The sequence below is a fragment of the Epinephelus lanceolatus genome, chromosome 4 (genome assembly GCF_041903045.1).
Source record: "Epinephelus lanceolatus isolate andai-2023 chromosome 4, ASM4190304v1, whole genome shotgun sequence".
In the NCBI taxonomy this organism is placed as follows: Eukaryota; Metazoa; Chordata; class Actinopteri; order Perciformes; family Serranidae; genus Epinephelus; species Epinephelus lanceolatus.
Window position 1 is genome coordinate 14,332,715 of NC_135737.1, and position 21,257 is coordinate 14,353,971.

At 44.9% G+C, this 21,257-nt stretch overlaps 2 protein-coding genes across 7 annotated transcripts; both read left to right on the plus strand.

Moving 5' to 3' along the window:
- The first annotated feature begins 328 nt into the window (after positions 1–328).
- bicra (BRD4 interacting chromatin remodeling complex associated protein) lies at positions 329–12,824 on the plus strand. 4 transcript variants are annotated; one of them, XM_033631400.2, is made up of 15 exons: positions 329–440; positions 2,425–2,470; positions 2,581–2,626; positions 3,176–3,241; positions 3,492–5,579; positions 5,768–5,956; positions 7,324–7,950; positions 8,132–8,330; positions 8,428–8,525; positions 8,650–8,784; positions 8,883–8,932; positions 9,024–9,172; positions 9,272–9,366; positions 9,460–9,565; positions 9,663–12,824. In XM_033631400.2, the coding sequence occupies exons 2-15, from the start codon at positions 2,430–2,432 to the stop codon at positions 11,441–11,443; spliced, it is 5,670 nt and encodes a 1,889-aa protein (XP_033487291.2). In that variant the 5' UTR covers positions 329–440; positions 2,425–2,429; the 3' UTR covers positions 11,444–12,824. The 4 variants fall into 4 exon arrangements, with proteins under 4 accessions (XP_033487291.2, XP_033487292.2, XP_033487294.2 ...); XM_033631401.2 differs by having other exon boundaries at positions 9,463–9,565; XM_033631403.2 differs by lacking the exon at positions 5,768–5,956 and having other exon boundaries at positions 330–440.
- Positions 12,825–13,598: 774 nt separating this feature from the next.
- ehd2b (EH-domain containing 2b) lies at positions 13,599–20,090 on the plus strand. Of its 3 annotated transcripts, XM_033632147.2 has the most exons (7): positions 13,599–13,739; positions 14,880–15,353; positions 15,458–15,634; positions 16,663–16,760; positions 17,891–18,303; positions 18,423–18,587; positions 18,732–20,090. In XM_033632147.2, exons 2-7 carry the CDS (start codon positions 15,133–15,135, stop codon positions 19,278–19,280), a joined length of 1,623 nt encoding a protein of 540 aa, XP_033488038.1. In that variant the 5' UTR covers positions 13,599–13,739; positions 14,880–15,132; the 3' UTR covers positions 19,281–20,090. The 3 variants fall into 3 exon arrangements, with proteins under 3 accessions (XP_033488038.1, XP_033488037.1, XP_078023054.1); XM_033632146.2 differs by lacking the exon at positions 13,599–13,739 and having other exon boundaries at positions 15,000–15,353; positions 16,663–16,787; XM_078166928.1 differs by lacking the exon at positions 13,599–13,739 and having other exon boundaries at positions 15,000–15,353; positions 16,663–16,778.
- The last annotated feature ends 1,167 nt before the right edge of the window (positions 20,091–21,257 follow it).

Sequence of the window (21,257 nt, forward strand, 5' to 3'; positions counted from 1 at the left end):
CTATAAAGTAATCAAAATGAGGTCAACCTGAGCCAGCTGCAGCATAAAAGTGACACATAAATGCATCAATAATTACAATACATTAATGTCATATACATTATTCTGAAATGTGCCATTCTACATAATGAGTGCATTTACTTTAACTCTACGTTTAGTATATTTTACCACTAATACTCCTACTACTAGGCTCCTACTTAAATTTTGAATGTAGGACTGAACTTGTAGCAAAGTAGCTAGTTTTTTAGTGAGGTATAAGGACTTTTACGGTTTCACTTGAGTTAAAGACCTGAGTACTTCTTTCTCAGGCACACGGACGAGCCACAGATTTCACTCAGGCAAAACGGAAGTCTCCTGTTTCCTGCCTGTAGTTGGGTCCTGTACAGCAGCCCGTGCGAGGTTGTCCTGGAGACCCCGCGCTGCCTGCACCTCTATCGTCTCGGGTGAGTTTGTTATAATGTAGAGATTTCTCTATTAATCCGAATAACTGTAACAAAGCTGCAATATTCTCGTACTGCAGCGAAGCCACAAACTGCACGGCTATCGCAAACGAAACGCCACATCGCTGCACGACCCGGCAAACATAGTCATTTTCCACCGAATTCCCAAGCATACCCCCCTCATCCAAGAGTATTCCAACATTAACTCATATTTTGCTTGCAAAGGGAGATAGATAGCTCGCTACGCAATTGCGTTTACACTTCCAAGCAAGCAGTACTACCACGTCTTGGTTAAATCGAGGTGCCGCTGTGCAATACGAGTGTTTAAATTGTGTCACTCGGTGGTTTGTTTTGAATGTCAAAGGCTCAGGCTAGCTGTGCGTCTGAATATTATTGATAGCTGGGTTGTCTTAGCAGGCTAGCAAGCTAGGCTAACGAAATTCAATCCAGATGCATCAAAATGCTGGAAATAGAGACGAAAAGGGGTATGAAAGCAAATGGTTTATTAAATTAGGTTCTTAAGTCAGTCGCATAGCTGTTAAATGCTGTGTATTGTTTTGAATCGTTAAAATATGCATGAAAAGATCTTAGAAAACACCAGCTAGCATGTAGCAAGCCGCTTGCAGTGTCTCCATTCATATCCTGCGCACTGGGTCTGCTCTGACCGAGTAATGGCTCCGATCCGATGCCTTTTTAGAGCGGCAACCGGGGATGCGTTTCCCTCGTAACCGTGGTTGTATGTGTGTTTGGAAATGTTGTTGACTTGTTTTTGTGCTCCCGCAAGTGCTATGCACAGTTGTTGAGACTTGGTGGTAAATTAAGCGAGAGTCTGCACTCTGTATCTTTGAAGGCTGTGTAGAAACCGCGCGTTTTCGGTTTGTTGTCTGTCGCTTGCTATCCGCTGTTTCTCGGGTTGTAGCAAACATAACTGCAGTTTCATTTCATGAGTTCATATCAACAGAGTGATCTCTGGTTATTGCGTTGATATATATGGAAACATGACATGTAACAGCTGATGAGAAGGTGGGCTGATGTGTTAATGTGTTAACTTTGTATTCCGTATGTAAAAAAATAAACATCTCAATTGTGAGTGTTAATGTAGATGTTGAAGTCCAACAACCTTTCCTCCTTGCATTTTCCTTGCTTTATTCTCACAAGACTCACTGCAGGCTCCAGAGATGTCTGACAGCAATATGTGATGAAATGTTTTGAGTCATCATTCATGATTTGAATGTGAAAAGCACAGACTTGATGAGATTTAAAAACATTACTCAAAAGCAATTTGTTGTACTCCAGCTGTAATACAAAGTGGAAATAAACTAAATATGAACTGTAAAGATTACCAAGAAGGTGCAAAAACTAAATGTACACAATGCCAGACATGTAGAGAAGCAGAGGTTTCTAAATTTGGTTTAAGGTGGAATTTATAACACCACATAGTAAATAAGAGTTCATATAACTCAAGTTGCAGTTAAATGTGTACCCCATACTATCTAAATGTAATTAAGAAGCTAAATAAAAAGTAATTTTGAACAAAATTTAGTGTGTGATACATTGGGTGTTTATTGTATTTTCTGTCAAGTACAATGTGTGGTATGGCATCAATACATCAACAGAAAATGTGTGACAATGATATCAGGCAGAACTTTGCAGAAAGAATCCAACAAATGTCAAGTTAATTTTTGACTATAAAATGATCTATGATAATGTCTAACCAAGTGACATTGCTCCTTGTCACACTGAGGCAGAGGAGCACTCATGCACTCATACCTCACCCATTACAACTAGAGCACTAAATGTGGAGCTGCAACATCACACAATATGGTGTTGTTAAAATAACTATAGGATAGAAAAGTAACTGTAAACACATAATTGGAAAATGTGCGTGCGTGTGTGTGTGTGTGTGTGTGTGTGTTTCCTTTTTTAAAGATAATTTGTCATGAAACAAATCATAAATGGATTTTAAAATCCTTGTCATATTTAACAGTTGTCATGGATGATGAAGACGGCAGGTGCCTTCTAGATGTAATTTGGTGAGTTATTGCTGACACGGTACAAGATCTGTTTTTTATTTAACAAGCCGTTAAGTCGTCTCTTTCATCTTATCTTGTTCTGCTGTGAATCACATTGTTTTCTCCTGCAGTGACCCAGAAGCTCTCAATGACTTTCTTCATGGATCTGAGACCCATGTGAGTATGAGAGAAGAATAGTGAACTGAGATACATGTGTTAGGCTTGTAATTTATAGTGACATGAAACAGGTTTGTAATTGATGTGATGAGGAGTCTTAGTTGCGCGCATTGTAGTTGGGGCTTACATGACTTTGTTCTTAAGTCACTTCCGGATTATTCGTTGATGCACCCTGAAACCCATGTCCCTCACTGCTTTCATTTATTCTTTTTATTTTTAACTGCTTCCACTGCTTAATGGTTGTCTTTGCTTTTTGATTGCACCATTTATGGTTTCAGCCTGCCTTCCCTTTTTATCAGGCTAATTCACAAAATGAACAATGCTAATACTAACGCTTCCCAACTCTGTTATTCCTATTATTTTGCCCCTCTGTCGCTTATCTTTTCGCTGGTTCTTTACAATCTCGGTTCTCTGGACTGTGTTCTGTCCTTTCCTTCCCCTCCTCCTCTGTTTGATGGTCTGTATGTTTCTCTGTCCTGGTGGCTTTTGCCTGCTGGTTTGGGTGCCTTTGGTTTCTGTCTGTCCTATCCTGGGTGGGTGTGTCTGTAGTTGGACACTGACGACCTATTGGATGGTTCGAGTGACCCCTCCAGCTCGTTCTTCTCTACCACTGGGGTGAGTAAAATCCCCCAATCCTCCTCCTCCTGTTTTCTATCCATCTATGTAGCATGCAACTCCAAATACCCTCCCTTTCCACTAACATATCAACACTCTACAAGCTTTGAATCACCGCAGTGTTACAAGAGGTTTTTGTGGGGTTTTGATGTCTGCATATCTGTGTAACTCAGTTACACTCCTCGCCATCAGATTTAGCAACCAAATTCATCCATCACCTTGCTTCACTTCTTTCCTCCTTTCCTTTTAGGGCCATGTTCCAGAGGTCCAGCCTGCAGTCCAGCTGTCAGCCAATGAGCCGACAGGCTTACCCAGAGTCAGTGTTGACCTGGACTTTCTGGAGGATGATGACATCTTGGGAGGATCCCCAGGTGGTGAAGGTGGGAGCAATGGCATTGGGACAAATCATGAGCCATGTGACATCCTGCAGCAGAGCTTGGCTGAAGCCAACATCACAGAGCAAAGCTTACAAGAGGCAGAGGCTGAGCTGGACCTGGGCTCCTTTGGGATTCCAGGCCTTACGCAGGTGGTACAGACACTACCTGATGCCAGCCTCTCTGGGGCTGGAGGCACTGCCGTTGGTGTAGGTATAGGTGTTGGTGTTGGGGGAGCAGCAGCAATTTTCCCTGGGTCAGCCCCGAGCACCACTGCTACTCCTCCTAATGCCACGGCTGACATGCTGGGGTCAGTGCTTGCTCAGCAGGGCCTTCAACTCCAACCCCAGGTTATGAACAAGGCCATTAGTGTTCAGCCATTTATGCAGCCTGTGGGCCTGGGAAACGTGACACTTCAACCCATTTCAAGTCTCCAAGCTCTTCCTAATGGGAGTCAGTCTGGACATTTGGGTATTGGACAGATTCAGGTTGTGGGTCAGCCTACAGTCATGACTATCAATCAGTCTGGGCAGCCAATCCTGGCTAAAGCCATGGGTGGCTACCAGCTGCACCAGTCTGGGCCAGAGGTATCAGGTGCTGGTTCTCAGGCAGGGCTTGGAGGCTCAGGGGGTGGACTTCTGATCCAAGGTAACAAGGCCACTTTGGGATCTCCAGCTTTAAATGGACCGGCTGTTTGTGTCAGCAGCACAAATAGCAGCAGTGGTGGTACAATGACTGCTCCTGCTGGGCTTGTGGGCTTTGGCAGCACCACTCTAAGTTCAGGAATTGGACCCCAGACGCAAACTCAAGGCCAAATCATGCAGAACGTGATCATCCAACGCACACCAACACCCATTCAGCCTAAACCCCCTCAGGGGGGAGCCATCCAACCGAAACTCTTCAAACAGCAACAACAGCAGCAGCAGCCACAGCCAGCGCCCCAACCCCTGCAAAATGATGCTCACAAGGCTCTAGGGCTGCAGCAAATTCCAGTTTCTGCTGCTCAGAATGTAGCCTTCCTGACAGGAAAGCCAGGCTCTAACGTTGTCCTGAGTACTCAAGCCACAACACAAGGCCCTCAGTTTCAACAAACCTTATTCAAGCAACAAGCAGCACAACCATCTGGCAAGCCCCTCAGTGTACACTTGTTAAACCAACAAGGCAGCATCGTTATTCCCTCTCAGACAGTTTTGCAAGGTCAGAACCACCAGTTTCTCCTGCCACAGCTACAAGCAGGTGGGCAGATCCTGACCCAGCATCCTGGGGGGCACATCATAACTAGTCAGGGTCCTGGTGGACAGCTCATTGCAAACCAGATTTTAACTGCGAACCAGAACATCAACTTGGGTCAGGTGTTGACTTCACAGGGCCACCCTGGGGCTGCCCACATTCTCTCTGGACCCATTCAGCTCCAGCCTGGCCAGATGGGCACACCCACCCTCTTTCAGATGCCTGTCTCATTGGCTCAGAGTCAAAGCCAGACACAGACCCACTCTGTCTCAGGTCATGCCCAGACAGTTATACAAGGCATGCCAATCCAGAACTCCCTGACCATGCTTAGTCAGGTGGAGGGGCTGAGCCCCGCAGTCAGCCTTCAGCCAGCCCTGCAACCTCAGCCAGGTGGAGTCCCCAGCAGCAGCAGTACAGGAGCAGCAACAATGGCTCAAGGCCAGCCTGGAGAGTGTGTTACCGTGCTGGGAAGCTCCACAGACCAGGCTGCGCATCCCACTCAGCAGCATGCACCGCAATCCTCTATCCTTGCCATGCAACCGGCTTCCTCTGTGTCCTCAGCTACCACAGTACCCTCCTCTTCTCCGTCCATGTCTGTGTCCACCTCCTCCTCTGTCACAGCAGTGGGGCTGGTTCCCCATCAGGCTCAGCACAGTCCAGGGAGGTTACTGTTCACCAACCAGGGCTCCAGTATGATCCTGAGCCCAGAGTCTTTGCAGATGTTCCTGCAACAGGTCAGTGTTCCACTCTCTGAATGTTTGCTTAATTGTGTACAGTTAACATTGTCTTGAAAAAAATGAATAACATGCACGGAGTGATATCTTGGTCTGACCTTTTTGGTTTACTATTTTACTCCCCCTTCCTTCCAATCCCCTTCCTCCTTCCCTCCCTCACCCTGAAATGGTAAATGTACTCCTATCAGGAGCAGCACCACCAAACAGAGAATGAGTCAACCCCCTCTGTGGGCGTACCAGCGTCTGTAATCGTCAGCAGCAACAGCGTCACTGCTCCGGCCCCCGCTGTCCATGACAGCCAATTAACTGACTCTTGGGTGGGTCAGAGCCACAGCCCTTCCCCTGGCCCCTCCCACATGACAGCAGTGGTAAAGCAGGTAGAAATGCCCCTTTATGTTAAGCCCCACCCACTTGTTGCTGCTGCTGCCGCCACAGTGTTAGGGTGTCTAACCTTTCCCCATCACTGCTCTGTACTTCTCTTCTGCATTAGTCATTGCTTCCATGGCTCTCACAGTTAATGCAATTCCAATGCTAAAAAAATACTTGCTTGCAGCTTCTGTGTGTCTCTAACATCGCTTTGTTACATGTAAAGGCATGATCATTCCAGTTGTCCATATGTATTGTGTGTCAGCCACTGTGCTTTTTTGATATTTAGCTATATGAACCTCTTTAGAATGTAGGACTGGCCATCAAGTGCCATTTTTTTAACATAAATTGTTTCACTAATTTGGTATGTTTCTCATTCATTCTACTGTATGTATTTTGTAACAGAATATAAAAACCATGCTCATGCTAAATAGGAGAGCTACTAAGGTTCCAAGTGCAACTTGCTCACCTTTTTTACTAACACTGCTCAGTCAAATTCAATCAACTCACCTCATCTGCTGCATTACTGACCAAGGCTTATAAGTCAGTCCACACCTCTCAACTCTACACTCATCATTTAGACTGTCATATGCTTACAGTGCCACCGGCCCTTGTAGCCCCTAGTCTGACCAGTGTAATGACCCCAAAACAATAATTCATGCTTCCCTGACCCCAGTCCCTGAAGTCTTCAGATCACCTTCTACTTCTCCATCACAGGCCCGCAGATATTGACTTCTTGCTTTTTTTCAACTGTTTTTTCGTTTTGCCTCGCCAGATGATCATTGCTCCCTTTTTATGTGTAGTTCTCCCCACATGCTAGAAAAAAATCAATGGGCTTCTACTACTTAACTTCAGCAACTATTAGATTTTAAAGTCTAACACTTTGCTTTTGTATTGTTTAGTGTCAATTTTACCTGCGTTTTGTGATTCTGTATTGGGTTGGGCGATATTTCCATATATTGATTTTCAGTGGCATTGTAATAATATCATGAGTTATCATTTTATTGTTGTACAAATAAACACTTTCAGGCAAGGTATAAATAAAACCCAACAAAATAAGTTAGTTTGTTTTACATGTGTGAAGAGTTTTGTCTAATGCATTGCAAAACAGTGGAACAGTGGTCATTATATACAACATCATTTTAAGTATTTTACATACAATCCTGTATAGATTTGCCATATCGCCCAGCCCTATTTTGTATCAAGTGTCAAATCTTGAACTATCTACTAGAATCATATCTACTATATACTGTGTGCATGCAGAACTTTCAGTGTGTGTGATTTTTGTGATTGATTCCCCAATTTCCTCCTGTTTTAAGATATTGCTTGCATTTTTAAGATCAAATAACATACTAGTATTATGTTTCAACTTCTTCAGGTACCCTCCAGTGGACATCAGCAGTCTCTGAAGATCCAGGGCATGTCCCCCTCACCAGCCTTGACCACTCATGCCACAGTGCCCCCAGTGGCAGACAGCCCCCAGCCTTCACCGTCTCCTCTCACTCTGAGCCAGCAGATCCAGTCACCGCACCATCAACAGCAGTCACGCCCTCCCTCACAGCCTCAGCCACAGTCTCAAACTCCCTCCCGCTCATGCACACCCTCATCTCACCCTCAGCTCTTTATTGTCCACAACCAAATGGCAGAATCCCCCCAACCAGCTCCACAAGGCCAGCCGCAGCAGACACAGCCCCAGCAGGCACACATTCAAGTTCAGCTTCAGCCTCAGCCACGGCCGGCCTCTCAGCCTGCGCCTTATCAACAAGATATGCCCCCGATGTCACAGTCGCCCAAACCTCTTCCTGTACCACCTGCACAGCACCAGTTTACTGCTCCTCCTGTCAGCACTTCTGCCACTGCTGTGGTTAAAGCCCAGGTTCCCATCCAGGGCCTGACAGCAGAGCAGCAGCACCACCTGCAATTAGTAGGAGCGCAAATACAGACCCTATCAACCATCACCCAGCCCTCACTTCAGCAGAAACAGCTCCTGGAGAAGCTACACCAGGTAGTGTCCCAGTTCACCACAAACTTCTCATAATGAAACATTGTTGTGGAATTTGCATGCAATAAGAGGTCTTACTAGTAAATAGTCTTGAGTATATGTACTTCACATGCTACTCTTTCACCCTTTAGTGTTCCTCTAGAATTTCTGGTTTACAAAAAAATGTCCTGATGTATTTTTTTAGGTCCAGCAGAACATCTTGCTGCAGGCCAAGCAGTTGGCTCAGCCTCAGCCTCAGCCTCAAGCCACCAGTCAGTTCAGCTCCCAGCAAGATGTGCCTGTAGATAAAGTGGCGCTTGCATCATCAGCCAGCACTGGCACACCTGCTCAGCTTCCCCCAGTGCTGCAGCCGACATCAGTGCTCGTCAAAACTCCTGCTACGGGTTGGACACAGTTTACCTCTAAAACAGCATAATGGCAGGACCCTAAAACACCTCAATGTATTTCCCTTTGTAATTATTTTTTTCCCTCTTGTTATAGCATCAAGTGACTTACAGGTATTCTCAGGAGCCCAAGGGCCAGCTGGAGCAATGGTGAATCAGACTGTCACTCCTGCCAGCCTTACTCAGCCTGCACAGGTACAGATTACATCACAAAGTCAGGTCCTTCTGTTCTACATTTTCCTTACCATTCAACAGTGAAATCCAAAGGTGTTCTTTCATGTATTTTTTCAGTTTCTTACCCTCCTGGTTTCCCCCACAGGTTCAGCCAAAGCCAGGGGTGATCAGCTCAGTTGGAGGGATGACTCTCGGGAAAGGTGGGATGCAGATACAGGTGTTGGGAGCTAGTCTGACTCAAATGCCTGCTTTACAGCCCCCAGCTCCAGTACAAACTCAGGTAAAGGAGTGCCACTGCTCCTGAAAAACAGCCGCGAATATTTCAGTTTAAGCTTTAAGTTGTAACATCTGTTTTTAATATGTTTTTCCACGTCACAGACAACAACAATGAAGATGCCTTTCAGTGCAGAGCCCAGCAAAGAAGCTAGGTTTGTCCCAAATGCATTTCAATAGTATATTTCAACTGACTCAAAATATTACGTTTGTAAGTGGTTTTTCTGTACACACACATCACTACAGGATGCTAGAACAGCTGAGGAAACAGCAGGGTTCAGTGCTTCACCCAAACTACAGTGCTCCTTTCCACTCTTTTGAGGACACACTCCACAGACTGCTGCCTTACCATCTCTACCAGGGAACTGCCAACTCTTCTCAAGACTATCAAAAAGGTAACAAACTCCATAGCCACTAGTGCAACCAATGCACAGTCAATTACCTTTTTCTGGATTTCATGATCTTCATGAACATCTTGGTTCTCTTGTGCACAGTGGATGATGAATTTGAGAAGGTCTCCTGCCATCTGCTGAAAAGGACCCAGGCCATGCTGGATAAGTATCGCTACCTGCTCTTTGCCGAGTCAAAAGTAAGTTTATAAACCAGCAAATTCCAATCTGCCTTCTTGTCTTCTTTGTCCTGAATTGATATTGAATTGATGTTTTTGGTGTTTGAACCTGAGCAGAGACTGGGGCCCTCCGCAGAAATGGTGATGATTGACCGGATGTTCATTCAGGAGGAGAAGATTGCATTGAGTCAGGACAGGATTTTGGCCAAGGAAAGACCAGGTACCCTACCACTGTCTATGGCCATACATGGTGTTGTGGTTTTCTTGATCTAAATTAGGACTATGCTAATGATGTAATTCTGTTTATGTCATTGCAGAGGAGTTTGTGGCAAACGCGCGCATGTTGGAGAGTGTAGTTTCATCCCAACAGAAATCAACTGCTGCTGAGACAACATCAGTGAGTGGAGGTGTAGCAGCTGCTGTATCTGCTCCAGCACCTGCAGCTCCTGCCCTAGCTCCTCTCTCAAATATTGCCCCAACCCCACCTCCTGCACCCGCTCCAGCTCCGGCTCCTGCTTCAGCTCCAGTTCCTGCTCAAGCTCCAGCACCTCCTCCCGCCCCCTCTGCCACTCCCTTCCCCCCTACCAAACTAGTAATAAAGCAGGGTGGAGGAGGAGCCTCGGTGTCCTGGTCCAGCAGCTGTCCTCCGCCTCCAGCTGCAGCAGGCAGGCTGGCTGAACCCACCAGCCAGAGCTCCTCCTTCAGTCGGGCTCCAGTACCATCATCCTCTGTCTCCTCTTCATCCTTCAACTCACAAGTGGCTGATGATGACGATGCACTCCCACAGAGAACCAGCAAACCGCCTATCAAGACCTACGAAGCTCGCAGGAGAATTGGCTTGAAGCTGAAGATCAAGCAGGATCAAACGGGGTTCAGTAAGGTGGTCCACAACACTGCCTTAGACCCAGTGCACACACCTCAACCTCAGCAGAGCAGCCAGTCCATTTCCCAGATTCAGACTCAGCCTCAGTTCGAAGCTGCTGTACCGCACCCAAAGGCTCACTCTTTATCAGCTCCTCCTGCTACAGTCATCAGAACTCAGTCCCCTGTATGCACTGCTTCTTCTGCCTCATCTGTCACCATAGCAACCACTCAGTGTAACCCGCCACTGAGAGGTAATGTTCCTCCTAATGCAGTCCCATCTTCCTCTACCTCTTCCTCTCATACATGGTCGTTATCCACCTCCTCTTCCTCCTCTACTCAAATGAACGGGACATTGGATCATCACGAAGTGGGTGGGGTCAAACACAATTCTGCCTCCAATGCCACTCCCTCGCAGACAACATGTCGTCTCCCCCTTCGAAAAACCTACCGGGAAAATGTTAGTCCACGGGTCAGACCTGGTGTCCCAGGGGGAGGAGACGAGAGTTTGTCCTACCCCAGACCCACACCGTCACCCCCCAGGCATGAGGCCTCATCTCCTCTCTCAGAGCGGACAGTTATAGGCAGTATGAAGGTGGAGAAAAGAGGCAGGGAGGCTTCGCACACTCACACAGAGTCAAGCCAAGAAACGGGCCGTTTAGGGAGTGCAATGCAGGGGCTGGATGGAATGGATGAGGTGTTTAACCGTGGTATCAAAACCACGCAAGGGGCAAAGGAGAAAGGGGAGGAGCACACAGACCAAGAGACAGATGTAAGTAAATACAAGAGGACAAGTGGGAAAAACAGACATAGGGCTGGTGGGACATTCAGGATGGACCAGCATGCCCCTGGGCCTCCCTCTCCGGAGTCATCCTTCACACGAGACTCTTTGCTTCCTGCCAAACGCTGCAAGTCGGACTCCCCCGACATGGATAATGCCAGCTTCTCCAGCGGCAGCCCTCCGGATGACTCTCTAAATGAGCACCTACAGTGTGCCATTGACAGCATCCTAAACCTGCAACAGGAGCCCTCTGCCCGTGGGCACCACATCAAAGGCGGCAACAGTAGGTCCCACCAACACCAAAGCCAGCGCCCAGGGGGCTCGGCAGCCTCATCCCACAGACCCTCAGTTCCACCCTCCTCCTCTGCTTCCTCGTCCTCCTCCTTGGCCCAGCACCCTCAGGTCAGTGGCCGAGGCCACAATGGCAGCCTGGTGCCCCAGACTCAAAGCAGATAACAGCCCCTCAGCCCCAGGCCAGACTGACAAGGGGAAACTAAGAGACAGATTTGGAGGCAGGGAAAGGGACACTGTGAAAACAGTATCACTGTACTTCTCTGCTAAGCTGTGTTGGCTTTGTTTGTCCATTTGAATTGTCCAGACATTTCTTTGTCATTTACAGCCTGAGGTAGACCTGTGGTGGAATAAGTGAATGAGTGTGGTCAAAGGTGAAACTGTCTTTGTGAATTGCAGACTTGAAGATGCCTGGCATTTTGTATGTGTTCTCTCAGCCAAGCTTGAGTTACAAGATGAAATTGTCAGAGGATTTTTTTCTGTATTTCTTTCTTCCTGTTCCACTTTTCTTATATCTTTTCTTTTTTATCTTTTCTTTCATATTCATACATTCCTTTCATGTTGCCTGAGCACCAGTCTCGTATCCACAGCAGTTCATCTCCTGGTTTAAACGGTGTCTTAATGAACATTGGACAGCTAATTTAAACAGTTAAGAAGTCAACAAGTTTTTTTTTTAACTTGGCTACCTGCAGCTGAGAAACAAAACAGAATTAAAGCTAAGTTCTAAGTTCATTCTGCAAAACAAAAAAATATAGTTGTTATCAACAAACTTTGATTGTCTTATCACAAAGATAATGCTGTCCTACAGATGCAAACAGCACATGCTAAATTGTTACAGTCCACCTCTTTATCAAGAATAAATTCACTAAGACCTGAAGGTTCAGTTACACTGCTCACAAGGCAACTCTGTCTGGAAAAATCAATCGGCCTCAACCTCCATTATGCCTGCATTTTATATTGCATGCATTTTAGAGTAAATCATGTTTAGAAAATCAGTTTGAAAAGTCGTGAAGTTGTTTTCCTTTTGACTTCTCTTGGGTACTGTAGTACTGTACTGTCAAGATGTAAATGAAATGTAAGGAAATTCAATTCTTTTCTGCTTCTAATGTCAGATGATTTTCCAGGTTCTTGTTTTTAGACCACACCTCCACACACACACACACACACACACACACACACCTGCCCCCCTTGTTGCTGATGGTTAGGACTTTATGCATTTCAGTCAGCAGGGGGCAGGCCAGTTTTATCTGTTGATTTACTGTGTTCTCAGTCAGTTTGTTTCATCTTTCTGCCACTGTATCCCTGCCTCCCATCTGTTTTTTTTTGTTTCTTTTAAGCCTGGTGGACAATTCAAACACAAACACAGCACAAGCATTGAAATGGAAAAAAAGGAACAATAGTAATGTACAAAAAGACCGTAAGAGAATTTGAAGTATAGTATTACAGATTAATTTTGTATTGTATTTATTGTGTATAATGACACTTTTTAAAAAGAAATGTACATTTAGTAAAACTGTAAATTAAACCTTGCTTCTTTTATGAAACATTGCAGATTCTCTAGTTGTTTGTCCAGCTTCAGGGTACATTCCTTTTGATGACTAATGATGACTGAGGAGTACTGTATGATAGAGATGGTGATAATGGTGGTGGTGGGGTGTGTTTTCTATCAGACAGCCAGCAGGCGGTGCATGGAAGTGGAAAAGTAGAGCTGGTTTGTGGGCTTCATCGCCTGAAGAGTTCATAGAGTTTGGGAGGAGCAAAAGAGGTTAGACTGATGAGAGAAAAAAGCTGTCACATCTTTAAACATACACCATGTTACAGTAGAAATAACAAAAGAAAAAACAGAGGAGTTGGAGCCCACAGCTGGAGGGATGCAGCAGAGGTTGTGTTTGTCGTTCAAACTGTGCATGAGGGCACTGAGGTTATGTCATGTTTAAGCAAGAAAAAAAAAGAATCCACCCAAATTATTTATTCACAACCCCCCGCCCCCAGGTCCACACCCTCTGACCACAGCGCCGCTCATCCCTGCCCTAAGCAGAGTGTTAGTGCTGCCCACAGTGTTGCCAGGCATCCCTGGAAGAGGAGGTGCATTAAACTTGGAGAAGCAAGCAAGGGGAGAGAAAAATTTGCCTCAGTGTGGTGCGCCTGTGTGTCTTACTGTTTGCCTTGTGCTCTTTCAGTAAGCAGAGTAAGGAAACTTGCCAGAACTGGAGCTCATCTGAAATACATTAGAATCTGGAGAAGAACGATCCTCTGTAATCTAGCTGCGCTGACGCTCCACCAAGGGTTCTTATTTGCTGTCAGAGGTACACCCATACATGTAGCAGCAGCTCCTCCAAGAGACTGTTTTTGTCTCCTCAAGTCAAAATATTTTCCAAACTCCGGAGGGCAAGACTGCAGAAAGAGAGAGGCAGAGATCAAGGCGCTTGAAGAAGTCTGTGCTTTTCTTCATAAAAGCTTGGTAAATACTCCTTTTAAACCTTGAATATGGGTCTAATGAGCTTGTGTTTGAACTTTTACTTAAACATACAGATTGTGATGCAGTATGATATGGTATTTGAGTGCAAATATCACAACTTAACTGCAGAATTAATGAAATAGAAAACTTTCTAACTCTCAATAGTTTTTTATAAACAGCTTTTCCCATTTTCTTCATTTGGATGTGTTACTGATAAGCTTTGCTCCTGCATGTTACATTTCTTGTTCTAAGTTCAAAACTGTGTTGCAATTGTGGTGTACAAACCCACAAGGCATTTTCCACCATTCTTTAACTTACAAAATTGATCCCAGAGCCTTAACCAAATATTTCATTCTCACTGGAAGTCTGTAAAGCGTTTTTTTTTGTCTCATACAGATCGGCTGGCACAGTGCTTTTGTATGTAATGGCGGTCAAATCACATTTAATGTCTCTCCTGCAGATCTCCAGGGTTCGCCATTTTGACAAGAATTCTTTCCACACTGGTCTTGTGACATGTCAGAACTGTGTTGCCTGTTCTCCTCTGGGCATATTTCTTTTCATCCTAGTTCAAATGGGATTTGCAAGAGAGAAATTCTCCACAGATGAGTGAACGTCTGCTGACACGTGTCTTACCTTTGTACCTTTATGTCAGTCTGCTTCTAATAATGAGTTGTGCCTTCAATTCCTAATCCAGTGTTTCTGTTTATATAGACTATGAGAAGAAAAGCATTGTCACTCAAGGGTTAAATGTGTTTCTCCATGTATAGACTACTCTCTCTGAGATTTTTTCCTTAAATGAACAATCAAGCAATGCGTTCATGTTCCACTGAGAAGAACCGCAGAGAATAAAAGGAATGTCTTACTCATTTCACTGTAATAAAATTAGCTGCGCCTGTACAAATGCTATCACAGGGCTGGGTTTGCAAGGTTTCCAGCACGAACACCAACTTTTTCCAGGCATGCACTGACAATGCTTGGAGTCATGTTGGGCTGAGGCTTACTCCAGATTCCACATCCTTACTCTAGGTTGTGGCAGACTTTGATCACCAGGTGCAAGAACACTACGAAAATTGTTGACATCCACGTTATCTTTTCTCCTTTTGGATTAACTTTTATTCGTCTCCTTTTATGTCCACGTTACAGGGGCTATAAGTTATCAGTGTGGCGACTACTGTCAAAGGGGAAGATCCAGACTTCAAACAAAACATCAGCCCTATCATTCCTCTTGGCGTGTGCAGGGGAGTTTTCAAGGACAAGTGAGCAGTGTTCAGATAAATACAGGAAACACCTGAAGGTTTTCCAAGGTTCAGCCACAGGAAATACAGCTCTAAACGACAGACACACTCCAACCTTGATTTTTGTGAGAAGCTCCCTATTATCTTGTTAGTTGATCAACATGTCACGCTGGGGGAGAAAAAATGTGAAGAAGACGCCCGAGGTGATCCGCACTGTGACAGAGGGGCTCAAGTCCTTGTATCGTAAGAAGCTGCTGCCTCTGGAGGAGTACTACGGTTTCCATGACTTCCACTCTCAAAGTCTGGAAGATGCAGACTTTGATAACAAGCCTATGGTGCTGGTGGTGGGACAGTACTCCACTGGAAAGACAACATTTATCAAGTAAGACATTACAGCTCTGCATCAAACATTTGTTCACCGTTACATTTTGTGGTTATTTAAGAACCAATGCAGAAAAACTCACAAGCTATATGTGTGATTAACAGGTATCTACTGGAGCAGGATATTCCTGGGAGCAGAGTGGGACCTGAACCCACTACTGACTGCTTCACTGCCATCATGCATGGGGAGGTGGAGGGAGTCATCCCTGGGAACGCCCTTATCGTAGACCCCAACAAGCCTTTCCGCAAACTCAACCCTTTTGGGAACACCTTTCTCAACAGGTGAGAGCAGGGGTTTTATTCACACTGGGTTGTGTAATGATTCCACTGAGGGAGCCAGATAGATTCCAGCATGAAATGGACAGAATATGTGAGAGAACCCAAGAAGGAAAAACAGGGAAGGAGAGATAACAAAGTTTTTAGCTCTTTGGAATTTCAAGTCCTTGTGCCAAATTTCAGCACAGGGAGGCACTGGCCTTATTTGTGGAAAAATGGAGAAAGGAAGCGATATCACTCGAGAGGGCGATGAAAGCTGATGTACTTTGACAGGAACTGCAATGTACGCAAGTTCAAAGACGAGGTCAGAGGGCTCCATAGCCTCGCAGGGCAAAGACAAATAAATGAAGTCACAGACTTTGTGAGGCTCAGGGAACCTGTAAGAGAAAGCTCAACATTGAAGTTCTTTCTGCCACTTTGTTTACTGTCTGGGCTGCCAGATTTCTGGGTATGTTTTTCCAGTGATGTAAACCAAGAAAAAGGTCACATGTTTAACAATCAGGTGCTGTAAGCTGTTAGAAAACATGGAGGCTAGAAGTGAACGTGCAGTCCTACTATTGATGGGGCTCTAAAGTTGAATTTCTGATGCCAGTTTTCCAGAGTCTCTCTCTCTCCCTCTGCAGGGTGTGTTTGCTGATGTATTTGCGTCTCCCCTTTTGCTTTGACTTCCTGATCTGGGACCGGTGGGCTCGTTAAGCTCATAAGCCGCAGGAAGTGGTGTTGTTGTTTTAAGCCACACATCGTTAGCGGGCCTTATTGTTGTGATTCTGGCAGTGGTGGTCATTTTCCTTCAGGAAGCCCACAGCAATGAGAGGGCTGCTTAAACACAATGGCCTACAGTGGGAGGGGTGGCGTATGTGGAGAGAGCAGCTTCCAATCTGCTCCTTGGATCACATTGGCTTCTTTGATAAGAGTTAACCATTTTTCACATGATTTAGATTATTTCCTTCTGCACTGTTTTCAAACAAAACTGTCCTCTCTGAACTCCATTTTATCGCTGTTTATGTGACGTTTCTCCTGTGTGTTGATATCAGGTTTCAGTGTGCCCAAATGCCCAACCAGGTCCTGGAGAGTATCAGCATTATTGACACGCCGGGGATCCTGTCTGGTGCTAAGCAGAGAGTGAGCCGAGGTGAGAGAGGTGACAAAGGTGACAAAGGTGAGGAGAGGGAATAGGGGGGGCCTGCAGAGACACACATCCCTGATCATCGGCTCATAAACTCATCTCCTTGGCACGCCTGGCTAACCCATGGGACCAGTTTACTCTGTCACAATAACACTTGGCAGCAGGGCCAGAAAACATCTTAGCAGTACACCAAGCAGCCATAAAATCATAATCAGGAACAGAGATAGTACAAATAAAAATTCTGTCAGCACATCTGGAGGTATGTACAGTTGAGAAATAACTATCATCATCATCTCATAGTAGTTTTTTTTTCACTTCCATTCATCCATGCTTTAAGTAACTCATTATTACTCAAGTCAACATGCATGATCAACTAACAAGTTTAAAGGGTCAGTGCATCCGAATTGTGAAAAACATGTTTCCTCACTCACCACTGGTGGAATCTTGCACATGGTTTTAGTTTTATCTACTGAGGTTTTGAAATATTCATCTATGAGATTTGTGCCTCCACACCCTCCCAATACAATAGAGGTGAATGGAATGTTGTTTGTGGCATTCACAGCACTGCAAAATTAGGAATTCAGCATCAACATGTCTCTACAGAAAGAAAGCTCCAGTTTCTCCGGATAATCCAAACTATTACTTTGTTAAGAATAGTGTAGTTTGTGGGCCATCCACAGTAACTGGGACATCATTTTTGTAAAGAAGATGCTGTTGTGTGAGCACCACAAACAGAAGTCCAGTGGAAGACAATTCAGAGATGGATATCTTAAAACTTGGGAGGATTAAAACCAAATGATCTTTATGGCTATACCACAGGAGGTAAGTGAGAAAATATGCTCTTTGTAATTGTGGTGAACCGACTCTTTTAGTACGATCACTGAAAAATATGAAAATCAGTTTTGTTAGACTTGTAGTGACATGTTTCATGTTAAAAGTTAAATATTTTTTTTTACAATGTAGTAGCTGGTATATGGTGAAGCCTGAATGTACAGCTGGGTTGGACAGATACAGATAAGAAGGGTTTGTGTCTGTGTCGACCCTCTTCCCTCTCCTGCCCCCTTTTGTTTTTGTTTTGTGCATGTTTTCTAGTTTTCTGAATATCTTAGTTATTTAATTTTTATCTATTCAAACAGGCTATGACTTCCCAGCTGTGCTGCGCTGGTTTGCGGAGCGTGTGGACCGCATCATCCTCCTATTCGATGCCCATAAACTGGAGATATCAGACGAGTTCTCTGAGGCCATCGGTGCCCTGAAAGGCAACGAGGACAAGCTGCGTGTGGTACTCAACAAGGCCGACATGGTGGGCACCCAGCAGCTGATGAGAGTGTATGGTGCACTCATGTGGTCTCTGGGGAAGGTGTTTGGCACCCCGGAGGTTCTGCGCGTCTACATTGGCTCCTTCTGGTCAGAGCCACTGATGGTTACAGACAACCGGAAGCTGTTTGAGCTGGAGGAGGAGGATTTGTTCACTGACATTCAAAACCTCCCTCGCAATGCAGCTTTACGCAAGCTCAATGACCTGGTGAAGAGGGCACGTCTGGTCAGGGTAGGTTTTATTGGCATGTCAACACATGTTCATGAAATGGTTTTTGGCAGCTTGACATTACTGCACTGTAATTATGCTGTTTGTGTTCAAATCTTGTGCTATGCTTTTCTTAATCAAAGGTCCATGCCCACATCATCAGCTATCTGAAGCAGGAGATGCCCTCTGTCTTCAGGAAGGACAATAAAAAGAAGAATTTGATCTACCAGCTGCCAGTGATTTTCTCAAAAATCCAGCTGCAGCACAATATTTCTGCTGGAGACTTCCCAGATTGTACTAAGATGCAGGTTAGTCTGTTTTATATCACTACTGGGTACATCTCAGAGGAAATTATGTAAATACTTGTCTTTAACTATTAACTGTTAAGTTACATTTAAATTTAATTTGAAATCTACCAGCTGACACATTTGTATCTTTCCCTTTTTTTAAAGGAGCAACTGATGGTTCATGATTTCACCAAGTTCAAAACCTTGAAGCCTAACCTGATGGCAGCCTTGGATGAGTTGCTCTCCGGTGACATTGCCAAACTGATGCCCCTCCTGCGGCAGGAGGAGCTAGAAGCAGGTGAGCAGCCAGGTGTGCAGGGTGGAGCCTTCCTTGGGACCCGTGCCGGACCGTTCGGCGAGGGTGACCCCTTCGCCGAGGAGAACGGAGAGGGATGTGAGGAGGAGGACGATTGGGTGGTAACCAAAGATAAGCCCAAATATGATGAGATCTTCTACAACCTCGCTCCCAACGAGGGAAAACTGAGCGGCAACAAGGCTAAGGACTGGATGGTGAGCTCCCGCCTGCCCAACTCGGTGCTGGGCCGCATCTGGAAGCTGTCAGATCTGGACCATGATGGCATGCTGGATGACGAAGAATTTGCCCTGGCCAGCCACCTGATTGAGGTCAAGTTGGAGGGCCATGGTCTGCCTCCTGAGCTTCCCACACGTCTGATCCCACCCTCCAAACGCAGGCAGAAGGGCTCTGATGCATAGACATGTCACAAGGAGCTGAGAGAGACTCTTCTCTATTGGCTGTGCTACTGTTTGCATTTTCCTGTTTTCCCCCCAGACCCAAGTCAAAATGTTTGTATGCAATGCGTTCAACTTTTCCTCTGAGACTGATTTCAGTCTTGCACAGTGAAACATACTGTATTAAAGTGTAAGTAAATCCTTTGAGAGTAAGGGCTTACAGCAAAAGATTGTGCATTAAGAAGTCACACGGGTCTGGTTGCTTCTTCCCTTTGGCTTCTCAAAGTTAGCTTTTCATGATGAGCTTTAAAAATATATATCTACTTGTGTTTGCAGGAGCAGAAATAAATAAAGGCTGGCATGTATTTGACAGAATACAGAGCTAAACCTTTCTGTATTAGATTTAACATTCCTTCAGTGACTAGATCGGGGCAGCACAGTATTATCTTGGTGATCATTTGTAGGATTGTGCCATTAATTTTCAGGTCTGGTCACATTCCAGTTAGGGTATCATTTACAAATTCATCGTGCTCAAATGATTTGTTTATAGCATTTTCAACTGAAACTGGCAGCACAAATCTAATAACCTGAATGCATTTCACTTTTGTTGCTTTACATGCCACAATTTTGTGCATAAACTTTATATATTATTTTTGTAATTGTTGCTGTTGTTTTGTATGTGCAGGAGCAAGACCTCAGTTGTATAAAAGAACATGCTGAGAATAACTTTTCAACTAGACTGAAAGATTGATATATTACTGACTACTGTACACAGCTCCACCATCTGTTGTCATGTTAACTATTGTTGTAACCAAATAAAGTTCCCTGACTGTGCCATGTCTCTTTAGTGATCCTTTTATATGTAAAAAAATTAGACATCACTTAAGTCATTAAAAAGTCATTAAAAATGTCTACAATTAAACTAGAGTACTTAATACAGAACTAATAGTTGAGAGCATTTAATTTGGCACTCTTTTTACATTTTCTTTTCGATCAAACTCACTTGGTCTCTCAGTGACAGACCACATAAACAGTGAGTCACACTCTCCCCTGCCAAGTCTCCATACCACCATTTTCCGTGACTCTCTCCTCTCTTATTCCCACCATCTGAAGTCTTTTCTCTGCCTCTCTCTTTCTCTCTCTCTCTCTCACACACACACACACACACAGTTTTATAGTCTATTCCTCCTTATCCCTTCTTACTTCTACATTTGCTCCCTCACCAGCAAGCCTGTAGATGTTTTTGGTTTTATCCTGTGTCTGCTGTGCAGTATAAGCACAAATATGTGTCCCGTGCAGAGCCATGTGTGTTTCACATAAAGCTTTCAAGGTTCGTAGAAGAAGGGGTGGCCTCCCCGCCTCCCTGTTCCACTCCTCCATGGAAAGAAACACAAATGAGAAACAGAGGCAATGCAGCCCTTTCCTCCCTGCTCTCTGGCTTACAGTGACTCACATGTGAAGAATCTGGTGGGTTGGCTCAAGAGTTATTAATATCTCCTTTCCTAGGGTCTGCTAAGTTTTCTTGGGCTCATACACAGGATCTAGACACTGTACCTTTATGAGAGACTCTAACAACATCCCCCCTATTTGGAGAATTCCTCAGCTAGACCTGCAGCACACCACACCCTCCTCTGTGTATTTATGTGTGTGTGTATGTGTGTGTGTGTGTGTGTGTGTGTGTGAGAAGCAGAGGGAGGCGATGTGTGAAATAAGTCAAGTGAGGTGACAACATTAAGCTGAAATGTTAGTTTCTTAACTAGAAATGAAAGTCTGCTGACTTGTTGTTAAGTCATTGCTACCAATGGCTTTTTAAAGAACAGAATAAAAGATCCCCATAGCAGCTGCTACATAATAGGTTCAGCTGAGTCATAACCCATCTCAAACATTTGCTCAGATCAAGCTACACAATGCTGAGACAGCGATGAGGTGAAACCTGAAGGCAGGCCCACGCTCCAGCCAAGGATCCCCACCAACATCAGACGTCCCCAACAATGAAGATTA

Bases quoted from the DNA above. Each gene is read 5' to 3' on its own strand.
- ehd2b (XM_033632146.2), top strand. From the start codon at position 15,133: ATGTCACGCTGGGGGAGAAAAAATGTGAAGAAGACGCCCGAGGTGATC. The intron at 15,354-15,457 runs GTAAGACATTAC...TGTGATTAACAG, and splicing joins GGAAAGACAACATTTATCAA to GTATCTACTGGAGCAGGATA. The intron at 15,635-16,662 runs GTGAGAGCAGGG...TGTTGATATCAG, and splicing joins GGGAACACCTTTCTCAACAG to GTTTCAGTGTGCCCAAATGC.
- bicra (XM_033631400.2), top strand. From the start codon at position 2,430: ATGGATGATGAAGACGGCAGGTGCCTTCTAGATGTAATTTG. The intron at 5,580-5,767 runs GTCAGTGTTCCA...TACTCCTATCAG, and splicing joins TGCAGATGTTCCTGCAACAG to GAGCAGCACCACCAAACAGA. The intron at 8,785-8,882 runs GTAAAGGAGTGC...TCCACGTCACAG, and splicing joins CAGCTCCAGTACAAACTCAG to ACAACAACAATGAAGATGCC.